Source organism: Herpailurus yagouaroundi, unplaced genomic scaffold (assembly GCF_014898765.1).
Source record: "Herpailurus yagouaroundi ecotype Mexico unplaced genomic scaffold, PumYag 191, whole genome shotgun sequence".
In the NCBI taxonomy this organism is placed as follows: domain Eukaryota; kingdom Metazoa; phylum Chordata; class Mammalia; order Carnivora; family Felidae; genus Herpailurus; species Herpailurus yagouaroundi.
The window spans coordinates 5,952,526-5,971,807 of NW_024412422.1; the positions used below are offsets into that span (position 1 = coordinate 5,952,526).

General features: G+C 47.8%; 1 protein-coding gene across 3 annotated transcripts in view; it reads left to right on the forward strand.

Annotated features, from left to right (window-relative positions):
- Positions 1-19,282, forward strand: part of VSIG10 (V-set and immunoglobulin domain containing 10) — a 36,061-nt gene that overhangs the window by 6,050 nt on the left and 10,729 nt on the right. For all 3 annotated transcript variants that reach the window (XM_040443763.1, XM_040443762.1, XM_040443761.1), the window contains exons 2-4: positions 304-585; positions 10,888-11,190; positions 12,842-13,102. In XM_040443763.1, coding sequence (XP_040299697.1) covers positions 304-585; positions 10,888-11,190; positions 12,842-13,102 — 846 coding nt within the window. The remainder of the gene's footprint in view (positions 1-303; positions 586-10,887; positions 11,191-12,841; positions 13,103-19,282) is intronic.

A 19,282-nucleotide genomic window follows, 5' to 3' on the forward strand; every position in this document is an offset into this window, starting at 1 on the left:
AACATCTTATTGGCCAGAGCAAGCGTCAGGGTGGGAGGGCAGTGCGGTCAGGCGGTGAAGGGCGGTGAGGGGCCCGGGTAGTGGGGGAGGGGGACATTGGGGCTGTCTCTGCAATTGCCATTTACCACACGTTCATTAAAATCAGCACTGGCCAGTAATCCCCCCCCCCCCCCCCCCCCAGAGTGGAGGCTCTTAAAAACACACACCTGATTTTTTAAAAATCCTAATGCAGAGACATTGTGCACAAGGGAGGGTGTTCCGAGATGAAGAAATGTAGTAACGGCCTGACCTTTCCTTGTGCAGGATTAGAGGCTCCGGTCATCGGAGAGGTTCACGAGAACGTTACTCTGCACTGTGGCAACATCTTGGGACCAAGGGGCCTCGTGACCTGGTACCGGAATGACTCGGAGCCTGTCTTCCTCCTGTCCTCCAATTCCAGCTTCCGGCCGGATGAGCCGCGCTTCTCTCTGGCCAATGCCAGCTCGCTGCACATCAAGGCACTGAGGCTGCAGGATGAGGGGAACTACACCTGCCGGGAGGTCCTGAATGAGACACGGTGGTTCCGAGTGTGGCTGCGGGTGGCCCGTAAGTGCGGTGGCGGGACACTGGGGTCGGCTGGCCGGGCGCTCGGAGCCTTGGACTGGAGGGAGGAGGGCTTTGGAGTTGATGCCTGGGTTTCATCCCTGGCTCTGCTTCCTGCTCACCGAGTGACCTCTCACACCTGAATTTCCTTATCTATAAAATGGGGACAGAAGGAATTCTTGCGTCCTAGAATTCCTGTGAAAACTAGATTCTGGTTTATCTAGATAAATTGCCATTAATGGCTCTTGGCCGAGTAGTTAGCGATTACTTTCGGCTAGTTAGTATCATCCTTGCTGTTTAATATCGTTTGATTGTGCACCAGAGTCAGAGTGTAACATGATGGAGTCAGTCTTGCCTGAGTTCCAATCCTAAAGTTATGTCACCTTGAGGAAGTAGCTTAATATCTCTGAGCATTAGTTTTTCTTTGTTAATTGGGGATAATGCATTACGTACCTTGTAAGGCCTAGTGCTCTTATGCTATAGTGCTGACCACGGGGCTTGACATGAGCTGCTATTATATTACATAGTGCACGTTCCAAAAACACCGTCTTATCTGTTGATATACACGCATGAATTTAGAATGGGGGTGGCAAACTATAGCCATATCTGTGGGCCATATCTGGCCTGTAGGCTGTGAATATTTTTTACATTTTTCAATGGTTGGGGAAAACAAAACCAAAAGAAGAATATTTGTGACATGTAAAAATTATATGAAATTCCAGTGGCCATAAATGGAGTTTTATTGGAACACAGCCACACTCATCCATGTACATCTTATCTCTGACTGCCTCTGGTGCTGCCACGGCAGACTTGAGTGGCAGCGATGCAGATCGTATGGCCTGCAGAGCCTAAAATACGTGCTCGATAGCCCTTTACAAAGACAGTGTGCTGCTTACTGGTTTCGACGGGTATCCGTGTAGAAATATACGTGTGATCACTGCTCCCTCATTTCCTCATCTGTAAAATGATTTACTTATTTCTTTAGTCAAACACAGATTGATTGAAAGCCCAATGCCAGGTACCGTTCAAGGCCCCGGCCACAGGAGTGAATAGGACAGACAAGGCCCCTGCCCTCGTGGAGCTGACACTCTGGTGGGGGAAGAAAGGTAGACAATAAGCAAGTACATAAATGCATCAGGAGATACCACAGTGATGAGGGCTATGCAGAGCATTGAGTCTGGGTGATTCTCCAAAACATTTTATTTTTATCTATCTATCTATCTACTTATTTTTTAATGTTTATTTTTTTGAGAGAGGAGAGAGAGAGACAGAGTGCGAGTGGGAGAGGGGCAGAGAGAGGGGGAGACACAGATCCCGAAGCAGGCTCCAGGCTCTGAGCTGTCAGCACAAAGGGGCTTGAACTTGTGAACCGCAAAATCATGACCTGAGCTGAAGCTGGCCGCTTAACTGACTGAGCCACTCAGGCACGCCCGAAACACTTTAAATTAGGGGGTCAGGGCTCTAGGGTGGCTCAGTTGGTTAAGCGACCAACTTCGGCTCAGGTCAGGTCATGATCTTGCAGATCGTGGGTTCGAGCTCCACGTCGGGCGCTGTGCTGACAGCTCGGGGCCTGGAGCCCGCTTCAGATTCTGTGTCTCCCCCTCTCTGTGCCGCTCCCCCACTCACACTCCATCTCTCTGTGTCTGTCTCTCTCTCTCAAAAATAAACAAAACATTAAAAAAAATTAGGGGGGTCAGAGAGAATCTTTTAGAGGAAATGACATTTAAGCTGAATGATAAGTAGGAACCAGTCATGCAAAGATAAGAGTGATCCAGGCAGAACGATATCCAGTGCAAGGTGAGTTGAGTGTGGTGTGTGTGCTCACGAGACAAGGCAGTGTGGTGCGAGCCCAGTGTGTGAGGGCGTGGGACGTGTGAGGTAGGGCCCGGTAGGACTTGTGTTATGGGTTGAATTATATCCTTGTCCTTCCCCCCTTCCCACCCCCCCCCAATATTGAAGTCCTAACTCCTTGTATCTGTGAACATGGTCTTATTTGGAAATAGGGTCTTTGCAGATGAAATCGTGTTGAGATGAAGTCATTGGGGTGGGCCCTAATCCAAACTGACTGGTATCATCCTAAGGAGAGGAAAATGCTGGGGCGCCTGGGTGGCCGAGTTGGTTAAGTGTCCAACTTCCGCTCAGGTCATGATCTCACTGTTTGTAAGTTCAAGCCCCATGTCGGGCTCTGTGCTGACAGCTCAGAGCCTGGAGCCTGCTTCGGATTCTGTGCCTCCCTCTTTCTCTGCTCTTCCCCCACTTGTGCCCTGTCTCAAAAATAAATAGATGTAAAAAAAAGTTGTTTTTTTTTTTTAAAGAGGAAAATGCAGAGACACACAAGGAGAACATCATCTGATGACAGAGGCAGGAAGTGGGGGATGCAGCTGGAAGGAATGCCAGGGACCCATGGTCAGCTCCCTGGAAAAAAGCAAGGAAGGAGTCTCTCTTGGTCCCCTGGGCCCTTTGGAGCAAGAGATGCCCTCCTGACTCCTCAATTTCAGACTTCTGTGAGAGAACTCACTTGTATGGTTTTAAGCCACCAAGTTCATGGCACTTGGTAAGGCGGCCCCAAGAAACTAATATACCTGGCAAGGAATTGAGATTTTTGTGTTGTAGTTGTTCTGGATGCCAGAGGAAACTCCTGGAACTTTAAGCATGTGTGTGGCATTATTTCACTAACACATGCAGAATGTCTGTGCGTGATCTCAAGAAGGACTGATGCAAATACGGAAGCCACTTGGAGGCACACAAGATGTTGGTGGCCAGAACCACGGTGGTGGCAGTGTCCTTGGTGACAATGCACAGCTTCAGACTATTTTGGAGGTAGGCCAGTAAGACCTGTTGGGGGGGATTGGAAGTGGAGGATGAGGAAAAGCAAGGCTTCAAGGACACTTCTAGGTTTTTCGATGGTCTCCAAGGTTGCCCCCAACCCTTGAGGCTTATAGGCTTTTGGAGTACAGTGTTTTCGTGTCTGGAGATGCCGTAGTTGAACTGCTGAATTGCCTGGGATGAATGTGGGTGTATTAAAAATGTCGCCCACCTTGGCCCAGCTCTATTCAGTGCTCACTGTGCTCCCATGGGCAGGTCACTCCAACTGCTGGTCATTAATAACTCCTCATGTCAGTCTGCTCAGTACATATCTTCTCTTCTGACCCCCGAGTAAGATGGCAATACAGCTTGTTACTTTTTAAAAAATTATCATCACTCCCTCCAGTTTATGATGACTTTATCTGACATTGATTAATCATTGGCTAAGTTTACTGGAGGGTGGATTAGTTTCATTATTGCCCTGTAGGGAGATAAACGCAAGGCCTTTTTATGATGAATGTGAACTTAATTTTAAAAGAATCCCTAAAGGCGCGCCTGGGTGGCTCAGTCGGTAAAGCATCCGACTTCAGCTCAGGTCATGATCTCGATGTTCGTGAGTTCGAGCCCTGCGTCCGGGCTGCTGACAGAGCCTGGAGGCTGCTTTGGATTCTGTGTCTCCCTCTCTCTCTGTCCCTCCCCTGTTTGCGCTGTGTCTCTGTCTCTAAAACCTGAATAAAAATTAAAAAAAAAAAAAAAAAAAAAAAAAGAATCCCTAAATGCAAATAGCTTTTGGGGCTTCCTGAGTTACTGTGATGTGATTCATAGTATGGACACTTATTCAGTGTCCTCAACTGGTGTAGGCTCGTTTGTGAAAACAGGACACCGACTGTCTTAGTTTGGGCTGCTGTAACAAAAGTAACCTAGGCTGGATGGTTTCAACAACAAATACTTCTGGCAATTCCGGAGGCTGGGAATCGAAGATCAAGGTGCCGGCAGACCCAGTGTCCGGTGAGGCTTGCTTCTTGGTTTGTAGATAAAGTCTTCTCATTGTGTCCTCACTTGGCAGAGGGTAGAGAGAGAGGAAGCAATCTCTCCGGGGTCTCTCCTCAGAAGGCGCCAGTCCCATTCATGAGGACTCGACTCTTAGGGCCTTATCACCTCCCCCAAAGGCCCCACCTCCAAAAACCATCATACTGAGGATTAGGTTTCAGCATGAATCTTGGAAGGGTTACAAACATTCGGTCTGTAGCACAGATGTCCTCTGGTTCCACGTATACCGGAGCCCTCCAGAATCTCAGGTCTTGCTCCTGTTCTAGGAGAAGCCCAGACAAACACCAGACCCCTCCGGGCATCAGGGAGCCTCTCCCTGCTCCTCCTCAGACAGTGGCTGAAGGAGAAGCCTTGACATCTCAGATTGGACTCAGCCCTCATTCTGCATGGAAGATTTTGGAATATGGATTAGGTCTGATCCAATCACTATTTCTGGGAGGGCCATGGTATTGCTGAGTGGCTACGAGCATACACTGAGGTCCAGCTGCCTAAGTTCAAATCCAGGTGCTGCTGGCTATTGTCCTTGTGACCTTGGGGAAATCACTTGAACATCTTTCACTTCAGTTTTGTCATGTGTGAATCAGGGATAACGGTGGAACCGAGGCACAGATTCACTGCGCACATTCGTGACATTAACATGCACAGCCCTTGGCACAGAACTGGGCACGCTATACGCACTTGGTTTATGTTATCTTGACCAACTGGTCAAGCAGGAGATGGGATTCCTGTGGGAAAACTGCATCTCAGGTTCCCTGGAATCCGTTCATATCGAAGCCTTTTGAACAGGACCTTCTGTGGGTCAGGGACTCCGTGTGTCCAGATCTTGCTTTTCCCGTCTTTTCACTGACATGGTTGATAACTTAGTCTCTTAAGAGAGAAGTTTGGAAACATTTCAACATGGCCTTGGAAGCTAGGAAAACAAATTCTGAGATGTGACAAGTTCTTATCTGTGAGTTTGAGTGCGTGAACGGACAGAGATGCTGTAGAGACACAAGCTGACTATGAAGCCAGTAGCCTCTCCCTCCTTACTGTTTGGACGTCTGCCTATTGATCAGGGGCGTTTTGTACCTCTGCCTTCCAGGGAGTCAGGTTTTTTACAAGCCTGGAGTGATTTAATGTGCCAGGAATGGGGATTGCAATGTGATTTTGTCGTTTGCTTCAGAATGAAAGACTGTACTGTTACTTGTTAATTTAATGGTGCAGTTGAAAAGCCTTGCCCTCCAGATTGGGACTGGCGCTCCCGAAAATACAGAAATCCCGTAGTCTGGAGCAGTTCAGGGCTGCCAAGGCTGTTTATTTCATTGACTTACCCATCCTCTTCTGCCTCCAAATTGGGGTGGGTATGAGGGTAGAACTCCTGTGTGTTCCCTGCTGGAGGGATGGGCAAGGTAGCAGAGACCTTAACACATTCCACTAGACTGTATCATCTCTCACGCACGGGGGAGCTGAGCAATCAGATAAGCCCATGAAAGCCACAGTCAGATCTCATGGCACATGGTGCCAAACTCCCTGTGTCTGTTTTTCTCAGGCCAAGCAAGTGTTGAGGGAACATTTGAGCCGGATGGCACACGGACAGCGAGGAAGCTGGTTTGTATCAACCTCCAAGACTCTCTTTGGAATCAGCTGGGGTTTGGGAGATGGGGAGCACTTTTGTCTAGCAAGTGATGTGGCCACCATTCCAGACTTCCAGGAAAGGGGCCTCAGGAAAGTCCCATGTTCCCTGGCTAATTGAGCTAATCTATTTGCACTCATTCTATGATGCTGGCGGTGACACTCTGCCTCATGATAACATAAGGTCCTAGGGAAAGAGTGTGTTGGGCAAGTTGAAGAAGCATTGTTGGCCCCTTTCAGAAAATGGAGGATCCTTGCCCGGAGCGCAATTAATTTGAGTCTCGCCAAACTCATCTGAAGCAGAGATGCGTCCCTATAAGAAGCTGAAGATCTCTGGGTTCCGGCTTTGTGGATGGGATTGGCAATCACTAGGGAAATCGGGAGGCAGTGGGGTTGTCACATATGTCTCTATATTCAGTCTCTAAAAGTGGTATCAGAACAGTCTCTGTGAATTTTCCCAAGGATCTTATCTCACTCTAGAATCATAGGTATGCCCACTGATTAGCAGAGACTACCTGATATATTCTTAGGTCATTTTTTTTAATGTTTTTTATTATTTTTGAGAAAGAGAGAGAGAGAGAGAGAGAGAGAGACCGAGAGTGAGCAGGGGAGGGGCAGAGACAGGGAGACACAGAATCCAAAGTAGGCTCCAGGCTCTGAGCTGTCAGTACAGAGCCTGACGCAGGGCTCGAACCCACGAACTGTGAGATCATGACCTGAGCTGGAGTCAGTTGCTTAGCCAACTGAGCCACCAAGGCGCCCCTATTCTTAGCGCTTAGGTCATTTTTAAATCAAAATGCTGGTATAAAGAGAAATGCCTAAAGATAACTCTTCTAATTGGCAGGGAACCCAAGATATGAGGTGGAAATCTCCCATTTTCTGGGTCCCTGAGTCGTAAGTCAACTCTTCGAGACCCTTGACTGGCCAAACTATGGTTATAGGGGTCGGGGGGTGGGGAAGGAAAGAAGTGAGTTCCAACATCAAGAATGTTGGCAGAGGGGCATCTGGGTGGCTCAGTTAGTTGAGCGTCCGACTTCGGCTCGGGTCATGATCTCACGGTTCGTGAGTTTGAGCCCCACGTCGGGCTCACTGCTATCAGTGCAGAGCCCACGGCAGATCCTCTGTCCCCTTTTCTCTGACCCTCCCCCACTCACACTCTTTCGCTCTCTCTCTCTCAAAAATAAACATTAAAAAAAAAAATGGGTGTTAGCAGAGAAGAGGAAGGCAGTGGCACTGGTACGTTGTTCTAGAACAGGAATCGAACTTTTTCTGTAGAGGGCCAGATGATAAATATTTCAGATGTTCTGGCCCAACTGATAAGGTTAAAAACGTCCAAAACAAGAGTGTAAACGCATTACCACATTTTTTTAATTGACAAAATTCAAAGTATAATAATAAATGAATACTTTTTTTTTTTTTAACCTTTATTTATTTTTGAGACAGAGAGAGACAGAGCATGAACGGGGGAGGGTCAGAGAGAGAGGGAGACACAGAATCCGAAACAGGCTCCAGGCTCTGAGCTATCAGCACAGAGCCCGACGCAGGGCTTGAACTCACGAACCGCGAGATCATGACCTGAGCCGAAGTCGGACGCTCAACCTACTGAGCCACCCAGGCGCCCCGAATACTTTTTTTATAGTATAGTGTAATGAGAAAAATAGAATTCCTTTTTTGGGGGGATAACATTTCACTTAATTGTGATTCAAAGTTAGCGTTCTCTCTCATCAAATCGATTGCGAATATTCATCTGTGAAAACCATTTTTAGCCTGTGAGCTGTACAAAAACAGATAGTAGGCCACGGTTTGCTGATGCCTATAGAATCAATCAACAAGGATACTACCGATAATAATGTCAGGTAACATTTATAGAACATTGACCAAGGTCAAACACCAGGCTAAGTGTGCTGCTTGTATTTTCTCATTGGGTCCTTCAGTACCTGGTGATAGATGTTTTTACTGTTCTTTTCGTTTCATAGGAAAGGCAGGAGAGAATGAGAAGGATGGGCACTTACCCAAGGTTGTCTATCTGTAAGTGGCAGTAGGATTTACACCCAGGTCTCTGAATTCAGAGGACAAGCTCATGGCCCCCAGGTAAAGGCACCCATCCAAGATAGAGCTGAGAACTCAAACTCCAATGACCAAGGCCTCAGTAAGACGCCAAGCCTTTGTAACCACTTTATATTTTTATTTATTGGCTGTTTTATTTTTGTTCCCCATCTCTCTTTCTCTTTGAGTGATTGTCACCATCATCCTGCAGGCAAAAAGGGCTGGTAGTTTCTGTTTGGGAATAAATTATCAAGCGGGTGGAGAGAGCAGTGGAAGGGAAGGAAGTGGGCACCTTCTCCTGTGTAGTAAAGTCAGAGCAAGGGAAGAACCCCAAGGACTCAAGATGGCGTCAGCTTTAATTAAGAAAGCAGACTCGGGGCACCTGGGTGGCTCAGTGGGTTGAGTGTCCAACTTCGGCTCAGGTCATGATCTCATGGTTTTGGGTTCGAGCCCTGTGTTGGGCTCTGTGCTGATAGCTCAGAGCCTGGAGCCTGCTTCGGATTCTGTGTCTCCCTCTCTCTCTGCCCCTCCCCTGCCCACGCTTTGTCTCTCTCTCTCTCTCTCTCTCCCCTTCAAAAATAAATAAACATTAAAACATTAAAAAAAGAAAGCAGACTCAACCCAAGGGCTTTATAGATGAGATGTAACCTCTGAACACTTCATTCAGGAGGCCTCTCAGGTTCTTTCATTTGATTTCTTTTTCTAATCCTTCCACCTGTTCCTTCTCATCCATTCCCTGTATCCAACCCTGTTTCTTGATGAGAATTGTACTGGTCAGAAGCCCCTCCCACCCAGTTTCTGGGGGTCCACAGTATCCATTCTAAGCCACTAATGGCCCTCCAGACCACAAGTCAGAAGACTCAGGCTGGCCAATCTAACACACTACCTCTTTGCTGGCCTGGGCTTTGGCTGTCAGTGCTGCAGAGGTACCCTCTGTTTAACTGGATACCCGCCAACTGTGGGCACGCCCTATTACCTGTTGGTCTGCATACCTAACCAGCTAGCCAGCAACAGTAAGTGGTACCTCCCATACTAATGGCATCATTTTAAAAACAGACCCTCTATGGCAGGTGACATGGTTCCAGCAGATCAATGCAACTGTTGGGAACCAGCCCCAACCTGAGAAGGATATGTCAAGAATTCTGACCTGGGAAATGCACAATTTCTTTTTTTTTTCTTTCTTTTTTAAAATGTTTATTTATTTTTGAGAGAGATAGAGCGTGAGTGGGGAGGGACAGAGAGAGAGAGAGAGAGAGAGGGAGACACAGAATCTGAAGCAGGCTCCAGGCTCTGAGCTGTCAGCACAGAGTTCAACACGGGGCTCAAACCTGCGATCTGCGAGATCATGACCTGAGCCGAAGTCGGACACCCAAAAGAGCGAGCCACCCAGGTGCCCCGGAAACGCACAATTTCTAGAGTCCTACAAATAGCTTCAGACATAGGTGAAATAGATGCTGTACTTTGAGGGGCTCTGGGAAAGCCTTTTCCTCCCCAGAATAATTTTTCCCACTGGCCTATTTCTGTTCAAATTCTACAGTCACAGATTTATTCCTTTGGCTAAGTGTTGCCCTTCCCGGATTCTTCTTTCTGAAAGGGCAGAGGTAACACACTAAATGACTTTGGTATAAATAGGTGTTAAATATATTCTTTTCATCAAAAGAGATGCCTCAGCTTGGATGCACTGGCCACCAGCCATGGGATGGCATTTCTGGGGATAAGAAAGAAGTTCAGAAACGTAAGGGGGATCCGGAGAAGACCCAGCACTTACCATGCTTCCAACCTGACCAGCACTGTTCTGCTGTACTACTTGAGTATCACCATAGCTCCTTGCAATGGGTTCTAGCTTTGCCCCCATTTTACAGATGTGGAAGTGGAAGCTAAGAGAGGTTAAGTAATTTTCCCAAGGTCACACAGCTAGTGAATAGAGGCCATAGTTGGGCCTGGAACCAATGTTTCTTGTGTTTCAGTGTGAAGTTGTGCTAGGAGTCCCCCAGCCCACCCCCAGGCTCAGTGATTTCTCTGGGAGAACTCACAGGACTCAGCATTTGTAATTTGATTTATTACAGCGAAAGGATACAAAGCAAAATCAGCAAAGGGCAAAAGGCACATGGGGTTAAGTCCGAGGAAAACCAGGAGCAAGCCTCCAAGACTCCTTTTCCAGGGGAGTCCCATGAAACACTCTTAATTCCTCCAGGAACGAGTTGTGGCAACATGGGTGAAATGTGTTAGGAAGCCCACGAGACACCCAGCACCCTGGATTTTTACTGGGGGCTAATCATGTGGGCACCCTCGCCTAGCACGTACCCAAATTCTAGACTCTCAGGGGAAGCAACTGTACAGCGTAAACCACACTGTTTGTGCAAATGGTTCAGGCCCATGAGCCTCCCTCTTGTCAGGTCTAGAAATGGCGAAACCCTCCTGAAATCCAAGTTCCAGTTGCCAGCCAAGGCCAACCTTACAAGCAGGCCTTTTTAAGGATTGCACTTGGGCCTGCCATGTTAGCTCTAATGCACAGGTAGCCTATCCCCTCACCAGTGTTTCTGAAAAGGAGCGGTTTGCAGTTTCCCCTTTCCTGTAAGGATTGAACCCCTCCCCCAATAAATCAACGTTTATCTCAGGATTAGAACGCATAAGGGCATTTAAGCATAGCATTTGTCATATAGTAAGTATTCGATAGATACTGACATCCTCATTGTTGCTTCCTGATCATTTCTGCGTCTGTTAGATCTGGTAAGGAGCTCAAGTTAACTCTTAAGTAATGAATAGTTTCCGCATTCCCCCTGTCATTCTCAGGCGGTCCCTATGAGGTTGAGGTCAACATCTCCAGCACCGGCACGCTCCCCAATGGCACCCTCTATGCAGCCAAAGGCTCCCAGGTGGACTTCAGCTGCAGCAGTCGCTCTTGGCCTCCGCCAGTGGTTGAGTGGCAGTTCCGGGCCCCCGATTCCAGCACTGAGCCCTTTGGAAACAACCTGACGGTCAGCAGCTTCATTCTGCTGCTCATGTCGCAAAACCTCCAAGGGAACTACACGTGTTTGGCCACGAACACGCTCAGTGGGAGACAGCGGAAGGTGACCACCGAGCTCCTGGTCTACTGTGCGTAAGAGGCGCTTCCCTCCCCCATGTCCTTACCTCGACCCTTCGTGAGCTGCATGTTTGTGCCTTTTCCTCCTGTCGACAAAGGCATGCCTGCTGCATGGGCCCGAACATGCTTCTGCGGTTCCCTCAACACGCACGTACACACCCAGGGCTCTGTGTCAGAGAGGAGTCACTTCTAGGAGCTTGCTGCTAAGTGGGGGACACAGGAGAGTCCCTGTGAGCCACAGAAGGAAATTAATGCCGAGCCTAATGCTTGCTTTTCTTTTTTTTAATTGAGGTGAAAGTACAGAACAGCCATTTAAAGATGTACAACTCCGTGGCATTTGATACATTCACAGCGTTGTGCGACCATCACATCACCTCTGTATAGTTTCAAACATTTTCATCACCCCAAATGGAAATCCCATCTCCATCGAGCAGTCACTACCTCCTGTCTTCTCCACCCCCTGGCAACCACCAACCTGTGTTCTATCTCTATGCACTTGCTTATTCTGGATGTGTCCTATCAATGGACTCCTACCAATGTGGCCTTTCATGACCAGCTTCTTCTGCTGGGCATTACGTATTCAAGGTTCCTCCATTTTGTGATGGAGTTAATATCCCACTGCATGGAAAGACCAAAATTTGTGTCTGCATTTGACCATCCTCATTCTATGCATGAACTTGGGCCCTTTAGCACCGTTAGGAACCAGCAATTTGTGAACCTTTCTTGCGGGAGTGAGAAAACAAATTCCTTGGGTGAAAACCACTGTAGACACATAGAGTGTGCTCATAACCCATGCTAACGACAGGAGGCATCCGAACAGCAAATTACTGAACAGGATAATAGCACCTTACTTAATTCATACGTTATTCAGAGCCTTTATAAGTCTCTGTGTTCTCTCATAAAATGGCATTTATTGTAGACGAAGTCATATGTGCTTATTAGAGGAAACATGAGTGGAAAGAAAAGAATATTCTCACCGTCATTTTGGCATATTATTGATAATTTTTCTTGTAGATGACTTGTACCTACCCATCCATGTAAGATCCAAATTCTATTTGTGTGTATTATATAAAATCTATAAAGCATGTACAATATGTTTAATACATACATAATATACATATAGGACATATGCACAATATACATATATATGTGAATTTTCACATATAGCTGTTAACACATGGGTTACATAGGATTTACAGGTTTGTAACTTGTTAAATGTCTGTGTGTTCTTAGTAATGCCTGCACAGAGTAAAAAGGAAGTATATGTTAAGGGTGGGGGCGAATCCCACCTGTCACCCCCCCTGGGGACCAGCACTGTCCAGTAGAGCTTTTAATGATGATCGAAATGTTCTATTCTTTGTGGTCCAATACAGTAGCCACCCACCGCATATAGTCACTGAGCCCTTAAATAGCCACATGTAAAGGTCATCGTGGCTAGTGAGAATTGCATAGACGAATGAGGCCCACGTCCTTGGAGACTGGACACTCCGCAGAGGAAACCCGGACTACTGTCATGCACTAATTTGTGCTAAGGAGCTATTTCAGGGCACACTAACTGAGCATGACTGTTTCTCTGATACACTGGTTCTGTAATCCTTAGGGCCAGCTCAGTGGCTGATTTTGGAGTCTCTGATTAAGCCCGCATCCTCTGCTGTTTTGCAGCACCCCCTCCGTCAGCCCCTCAGTGCCGGGCAGAGATGTCACAAGGACAGCTCACGCTGCAGCTCACCTGTCGCTGGGACGGGGGATACCCAGACCCGGACTTCCTATGGACAGAAGAGCCAGGAGGTGTGGCCGTGGGGACGTCCAAGCTGGGGGTGGAGATGCTGAACCAGTCCCAGCTGTCAGATGGCAAGAAGTTCAAGTGTGTCGGGAGCCACATAGTGGGACCGGAGTTGGGAGCCAGCTGTGTGGTGCAGATCAGTGAGTCTGGCCTGCCTTGTCCCGGGTTGGGGTCCACCCATCTTCCTTTATTCCAAGAGCACCTTCTGCAAGAAGGTCTGGGAAAGAAATCCCAAGATGTCGTAGTGAACCGAGTTCTGTTTCTTCCTTTCTTTTGCTTTGTATCTCCTTCCTTTCAAACTTTAAAGATGCTTCACCAACCTTCTTGGTTCTCATCCAAACCGTTTTCTACTTGATGCATCCTAACTAAGCACCTGTTGTGTGCCAGGCACAGTTTCTAGGTACTGGAGGTGGAACAGTGAACAAGAAGTACGTGGTTCATTTATTAGCTGTCTCCTGTTATGTAACAAACACCCCCCGACTTAATGGCTTAAAACAACAAATCATTTATTTATCTTATGATTTCTGTGGGCCAGGAATTCGGACAGGGCACGGTGGGGGTGGTCTGTCTTGGCTCCGTGATACCTGGGTCTCAGCTGCAAGACTTCGTTGGGAGGGCTGAATTGTCTGAAGAATCTACTTCCAAGGTGCTCACCCATATGCTTGGCAGGTTTGCTTCCTCTCCATGGGGGCCTCTCTACAGAGCCCCTTGACTGTCTTTGCAACATGGCACTGGCTTTCCCCAGAGCAAGTGATGCAAGAGGGAGCAAGCCAGACAATTGCAATCCTTCCTCTGACCTACCTAGCCGCAGAAGTCGCACGGCATCCCTTCTGCCATATTCTGTTCATTAGAAGTGAGTCACTCAGTCTGGCTCCACTTTCACGGGGGGAGTGAGTGGAATTAGGTTCCACTTTTTGAAGGGAAGAGTGTCAAATGATTTCTGGTAACGTTTTTGAAATCATGACCATTCCTCTTTCCTAGGGCTTAAATTTTTCTGTGTGGGGGTGGGGGTCAGAGGAAGATAGAAAACCCAAAAACAAGTAAGATAGGTTCAGATAGGGATAATAATAATAATTTTTTTAATGTTTGTATTTTAATTTTGAGAGAGAGTACGCATGCGCTCATGAGCAGGGGAGGGGCAGAGAGAGAGGGAAACACAGAATCTGAAGCGGCTCCAGGCTCTGAGCTGTCAGTATGAGCCTGACTCAGGGCTCGAACCCACACACTGCGAGATCATGACCTGAGTTGAAGTCGGATGCTTAATCAACTGAGCCACCCAAGCACCCCAGTGATAATAGCTATGAAGAGAATAAAATAGCTATGAAGAGAATAGCTATGAAGAGAATAAAAGAGACTTTTAAAGAGTCTATGATAGGAAGAAGGCTACTCTTCCTAGGAGGTAGGGAGGTCTCCTGTGGTAGTAGTATTTTGAGCAAAGACCTGTAGGATGAGGAGCTAGCTAGGTGGGCTGAGTATTCCTGGCAGAGGGAATAGCAAATGCTAAGGCCCTGAGGTGGAAACTTATCTGGCACTTGAGGAACTGAGAGTAGACCACTGTGCGTGAGGCAGTGACTAGGCTAGATGGCTATTGTGGGTTGAATTGTGTCTCCCAAAAAAGATATGTTCAAGTCCTAATCCTGGGTCTCAGTGGATGTGACCATATTTGGGCTAAGAGCCTTTGTGGGTGTGATTAAGTTAAGATAAGGCCATGCTGGAGTAGGGCGGGCTCTATTCCAGTGACCAGTATCCTTACAAGAAGAGGGACATTTGGACACAGACACGCGAGGAGAATGTCACGTGATGATGGAGGCAGGGACTGTAGTGGTCCATCTACAAGCCGAGAATGTCCATGGTTGCCGGTGACCGCCAGAAGCTAAGAGAGAGGCATGGGATGGTTTCTCCCTGGGGATCCTCCAGAGGCCTCAAGCCTGCTGACACCTGAATTTCAGACCTCTGAGTTTCTGCACTGAGAGAAAGGATCTCTGCTGTTTTAGGCTACCCACTTTGTCGTACTTTGTGAGAGCAGCCCCAGGAAATGAATACCACTGGAAGCAAGGACCTGAGGGTGTTGGGCTTTGTTGGCCATGGTGAGGATTTTCCTCCTAGTGTGTCAGGACGATCCTCAGAGGTGCGGCCACGGAGGGCTGACCTGCTGAGAAGTGAGCGCTGTTATGCCAGGAGATGCGTGTTTTCCCAGGCAAGTGGCATTCCCATGGTTGACCCTTCCCCAGTGACTCATTCAGCAAACATGCCCCGAGTGGCTCATCTGTGTCCGGTACCTGGCTGGCCCCAGGCAACAGAAGGGACCAAGACTCACTTTCCACATTAGAACAGGGGTTGGCAAACGATGGCCCGTGGGATACACCCGGCCCCACTGGTTTTTTGCAATTTTATTTAAAAAAATTTTTTTTTAGTGTTTATTTATTTTTGAGAGAGACAGAGCATGAGCAGGGGAGGGGCAGAGAGAGAGGGAGACACAGAATCAGAAGCAGGCTCCAGGCTTTGAGCTGTCAGCACAGAGCCTGTCGCCTGGCTTGAACCCACAGACCGTGAGATCATGACCTGAGCCGAAGTCGGACACTCAACTGACTAAGCCACCCAGGCGCCTCACAATTTTATTTTTAATGAGATATAATTCACACAGCATAAACTTCATTATTTTAAAGCGTATAATGGTGGTTTTTAGTATATTCACAATGTTGTACTATCATCAGCACTGTCTACTTCCAGAACATTTCCATCGTTCCACAAAGAAACCCTGTACCCACTGGCAAGTCCCCTCTAGGAAGACTGTGCCACTGACATTGAGTGTTATCTTTAATTTTTTAGACTTTTCCTATTTGTTAAGACATGACGTAATTTTTAATTTGAGTTTCTTTGATCCTGGGGGAGTTGACAGTTTTTATATACTAATTGGTACATAATACTATGTACTAATTGGTTCCTATATATTTTCTGCGAATTGTCTGTTCATATCTTGTCCATTTGTCTTTCTTTTTTTTTTTTTTGTTAATACGAAATTTATTGTCAAATTTGTTTCCATATGACACCCACTGTCTTGTCCATTTTTCTACTGGGTTCATCTTTTCTTATTATTCCCTGAGAGTATTTTATATTCACCTAGTCAGTTAATTTCAGAGAACTGTCATTGCATGCCATGGATATTTTTCTGTCCTACTTGGCTCCTAAACTGCATTTGTGCTTCATTTCTGCTAGTTATCAGCAGTTTCTGATTGTGAAGGGGTCACCTACCTGTGTCAGCCCTGTACTTTTAGGTGTCTGGGCTCAGAAGTTCTTTTCCTGTTTCCAAATTGCTGACGCGACGTTTGAACGCTCACAGTAGCCCGCAGATTAGACACGACAGTTTGTAAGTTGCAGAGGGGACATCGTGTGAACTAACTTACCCACGATCACCCAGCTCGTAAGTGACTGAGCTGGCACCTGGCCCAGGCTGATCTGACTCCAGAACCCTTGCCTCCCTCAGGAACCCCTTCCGCACTTAACCCAGCAAGTCCTTTCGGGGAAGAGTTACATACTCAGCATGGTATCAGGCACTGTAGGAGTACCGAGTCCTTAACCTTCAAAGGACTTAAAATTTCCTCGGAAAGATAAGTCATAGAAACGTGAAGTAGGGAACTGGCAATATCGCAGTAGTGACCTCGATATTTGTTGAGCGCAAACCGTGTACAAGGTGCTGTGCTGGGTGTTTTCCACACAGTACCTTGCTTAGTGCTCACGATCACCCTGGGAGCTAGGTGTTCATGTTATCCTCATACATTCATTTCTTGGGGCTGCCATAACAAAGCACCTCAAACTTGGTGTTTTAAAGCAACAGATATTGGGGCGCCTGGGTGGTTCAGTCGGTTGAGCGTCCGACTTTGGCTCAGGTCCTGAACTCGCAGTTTGTGAGTTCGAGCCCCGCGTCAGGCTCTGTGCTGACAGCTCAGAGCCTGGGGCCTGCTTCCGATTCTGTATCCCCCTCTCTCTCTGCCCCTCACCTTTTCGCGCTCTGTCTCTCTCTGTCTCAAAAAAAAATAAACGTTAAGAAAAACAAAAAATAAATAAATAAAACAGAAATGTATTCTCTGCTAGCTCTGGAGGCTGGAAGTTTGAAATTGAGGGATTGGTGTGTCGTGTTCCCGTCGAAGGCTCCAGGGGAGTGTCCTTCCGTGCCTCTCCCGGCTTCTAGTGCTGCCAGGCGTTCCTTGGCTTGTGGCTACGTTCCTCCAGTCTCTGCCTCTGTCTTCATGTCTTCTCTGTGTCCGTGTCTCTCTGGGTCCACTCCTCTTGTAAGACACCTGCTGGTGGGCTTAGGGCCCACCCTGAATCCAGGATGATTACATCTTGAGATCCTGAACTAGTTACATCTGCAAAGCTCCTGTTTCCAAATAAGGTCACGTTCTGGGGTCCCTCGTGAATTTTGGGCGGACGCTAGTCAATCCACTGCACTCCCCGTTATGGATGATGAAGCAGAAGCAATGGGCTTGACCCAATTCCTACAGCCGGAAGCAGGGCACGCCTTCCGAATGGCGGGTAATGAAGACTCCCAAAGTGTGCCGTGGACGGCGACTCCCAGGAAGTGGCTAAATTATGGACTGACCCTGAGACAGGGTGAAAATGGCAGAGGCAGCTGACAGGTTTGGTGTTGTTTTTCCCCCACCCCTTCGTATTTTTCCTGCAGATCTTGTCTGACTCATCATTCTTGTGGCCCCTGAGTCCTGGCCAGTAATTTGAGTCTAAATATGTGCTCAGGATTAAGAAATGTGTCTGGAGAAGAGAACTGGGTGGACGTTTTCCCAATTCCAGGAGCATAGGGAAGCAGGCACAAGGACCTAGAACCTTCCTGACTGACTCTGACATTGTCCAATTCTCCCCTCTTTCCTCTTGGTCATTTGAGCCCAGAGCTTCTCAGCCTTGATGTCCATACAGGTCACCTGCGGGTCTGGTTAAAAGGCAAATTCTGTCTCTCTGGGCTTGGGGTGGGCCCAAGACTCTGCATTTCTAACCAGATCCTAGAAAGTGCTGTTGCTGCTGGTCCTGAGAACATACTTTGAATAGCAGTGCCCTTGGGGGAGAAGAGGTCTCTGGATCATTGCCCTTGGGAGGACTAGTAAGTCATTGAAAAGTAATGTTAATGCTCACCTTTTGGTTACAGAACAGTATAGCTCCCCAAATGATGAAAAGTGATACTTTTGGGGATTCCTGCTGCCCACATCTCTTTAAATTGCTTGTAGGCCCCTACACGGAAGAAATCCACTCAAATCGTGATAAGCTGAAGCACTAACCAGCCCATTATGTGAAGGCCCTGGTGTCTATTCCATCTCTCGCAGATCTCTGAGGGCCCTGCATCCCCTCACCCCCACCCCTGACCCCACCCCTGCACACAGCATCCTCTTAGGTGAAAGAAACTCTGAATTTATAGGTGCCACACTCACTGTTTGGGTGGCTCAGCTTTTTGAGGGGCAAATGCTGTTTGGCAGAAGCGGATTTACGTACATGACCTCTGTTTGCTGGGGAAGGGGGCACTAGGGGGACTGTTTGCTTTGCTTTTTATGCAGGAAGAGGAGGCTGTGTCTCAAACTTAGGTTTGGGGGCCCCTGAATTGCAACATACAGATGAGGCATGTCACTGCTGCTGGCTTTGTGACCCCAAAGGACACAGGAGTTAACCACAGAGAAGGGGAAAGCGCAATTTGGCAACATGGCAGGAACCTGACAATTGATCCAGAAGGGGGTGGAGCACCTGAGTTTCCTGAGGAAACCTACGTTTGGGTCTCTTCTGCTGACCTAATTTAGAGGGAGAGCCTTTGGGCTGCTCTATACCCCCACCCTGTCCCCCGTGTACATTGCCCCTTCCGTCTCCCCAGGGCGCCAGCACTGAAGCCCTAGATTCTCTCTTGGGACAACCGCCTGTGGGAAGCGTGTGGTTTCACTCTCCCAGGCAGGAACCCAGTGTGCCAGTCTGTGCCCTTCAGCTGCTGAAAATAAGGGCTTAATATATCACCCAAGATGAATTTGCCACCCTTTCCAGCATAGTGTGCATTTTGGGAAAGGCTTTCTGCTGCAAAGAAAATAAATGGATCGGGGGCACCTGGGTGGCTCAATCAGTTAAGACTTCGGCTCAGGTCATGATCTCGCGGTCCGTGAGTTTGAGCCCTGCATCCGGTTCTGTGCTGACAGATCAATGCCTGGAGCCCGCTTCGGATTCTGTGTCTCCCTCTCTTTCTGCCCCTCCCCTGCTCACACTGTGTCTCTCTGTCTCAAAAAAATTTTACAAAAGGAAAGAAATGGATTGCTAGGGTGCACCTTAGAGTTCCCCAC